The sequence below is a fragment of the Larimichthys crocea genome, unplaced genomic scaffold (assembly GCF_000972845.2).
Source record: "Larimichthys crocea isolate SSNF unplaced genomic scaffold, L_crocea_2.0 scaffold64553, whole genome shotgun sequence".
Taxonomy (NCBI): Eukaryota; Metazoa; Chordata; class Actinopteri; family Sciaenidae; genus Larimichthys; species Larimichthys crocea.
The window spans coordinates 1-539 of NW_020858482.1; the positions used below are offsets into that span (position 1 = coordinate 1).

Below are 539 nucleotides of genomic sequence, written 5' to 3' on the forward strand. Positions count from 1 at the left end.
TGTCTTTTCACACTTTCTGTCCTCACAGTGTAGATATGTCTGCTGCCAGCTGTCTGCTGACTGAAGATCAGTTTCTGTGCTCCATCTGTCTGGATGTGTTCACTGATCCAGTCAGCACACCATGTGGACACAACTTCTGTAAAACCTGCATCACTGAACACTGGAATATTAATTTCCCGTGTCAGTGTCCCAACTGTAAAAATGTTTTCTCCACAAAACCTGAGCTGCGGGTCAATACTTTCATCTCTGAGATGGCTGCTCAGTTCAGACAGTCAGCTCAACAGAAAGCCAGCAGCAGCAGCTCAGAGCAACAAGTTTCCAAACCAGGAGAAGTTCCCTGTGACGTCTGCACTGGAACCAAACTGAAGGCCCTGAAGTCCTGCCTGGTGTGTCTGGTCTCCTACTGTGAGACTCACCTAGAGCTTCATCTGACAACATCAGGTCTGAAGAAACATCAGCTGATCGACCCTGTGGAGAACCTGGAAGGCAGGATGTGTACGAAGCACGATAAACAGCTGGAGCTGTTCTGTAAGACCGAC

General features: G+C 48.4%; 1 protein-coding gene across 1 annotated transcript; it reads left to right on the plus strand.

Annotated features, from left to right (window-relative positions):
• Nucleotides 1-21: 21 nt before the first annotated feature.
• Nucleotides 22-536, plus strand: LOC113745322 (E3 ubiquitin/ISG15 ligase TRIM25-like; the record flags this gene model as incomplete). The annotated part of the gene is made up of 1 exon (XM_027276852.1): nucleotides 22-536. A coding segment is annotated over exon 1 (501 nt), but the record flags the coding sequence as incomplete, so codon positions are not given.
• Nucleotides 537-539: the final 3 nt, after the last annotated feature.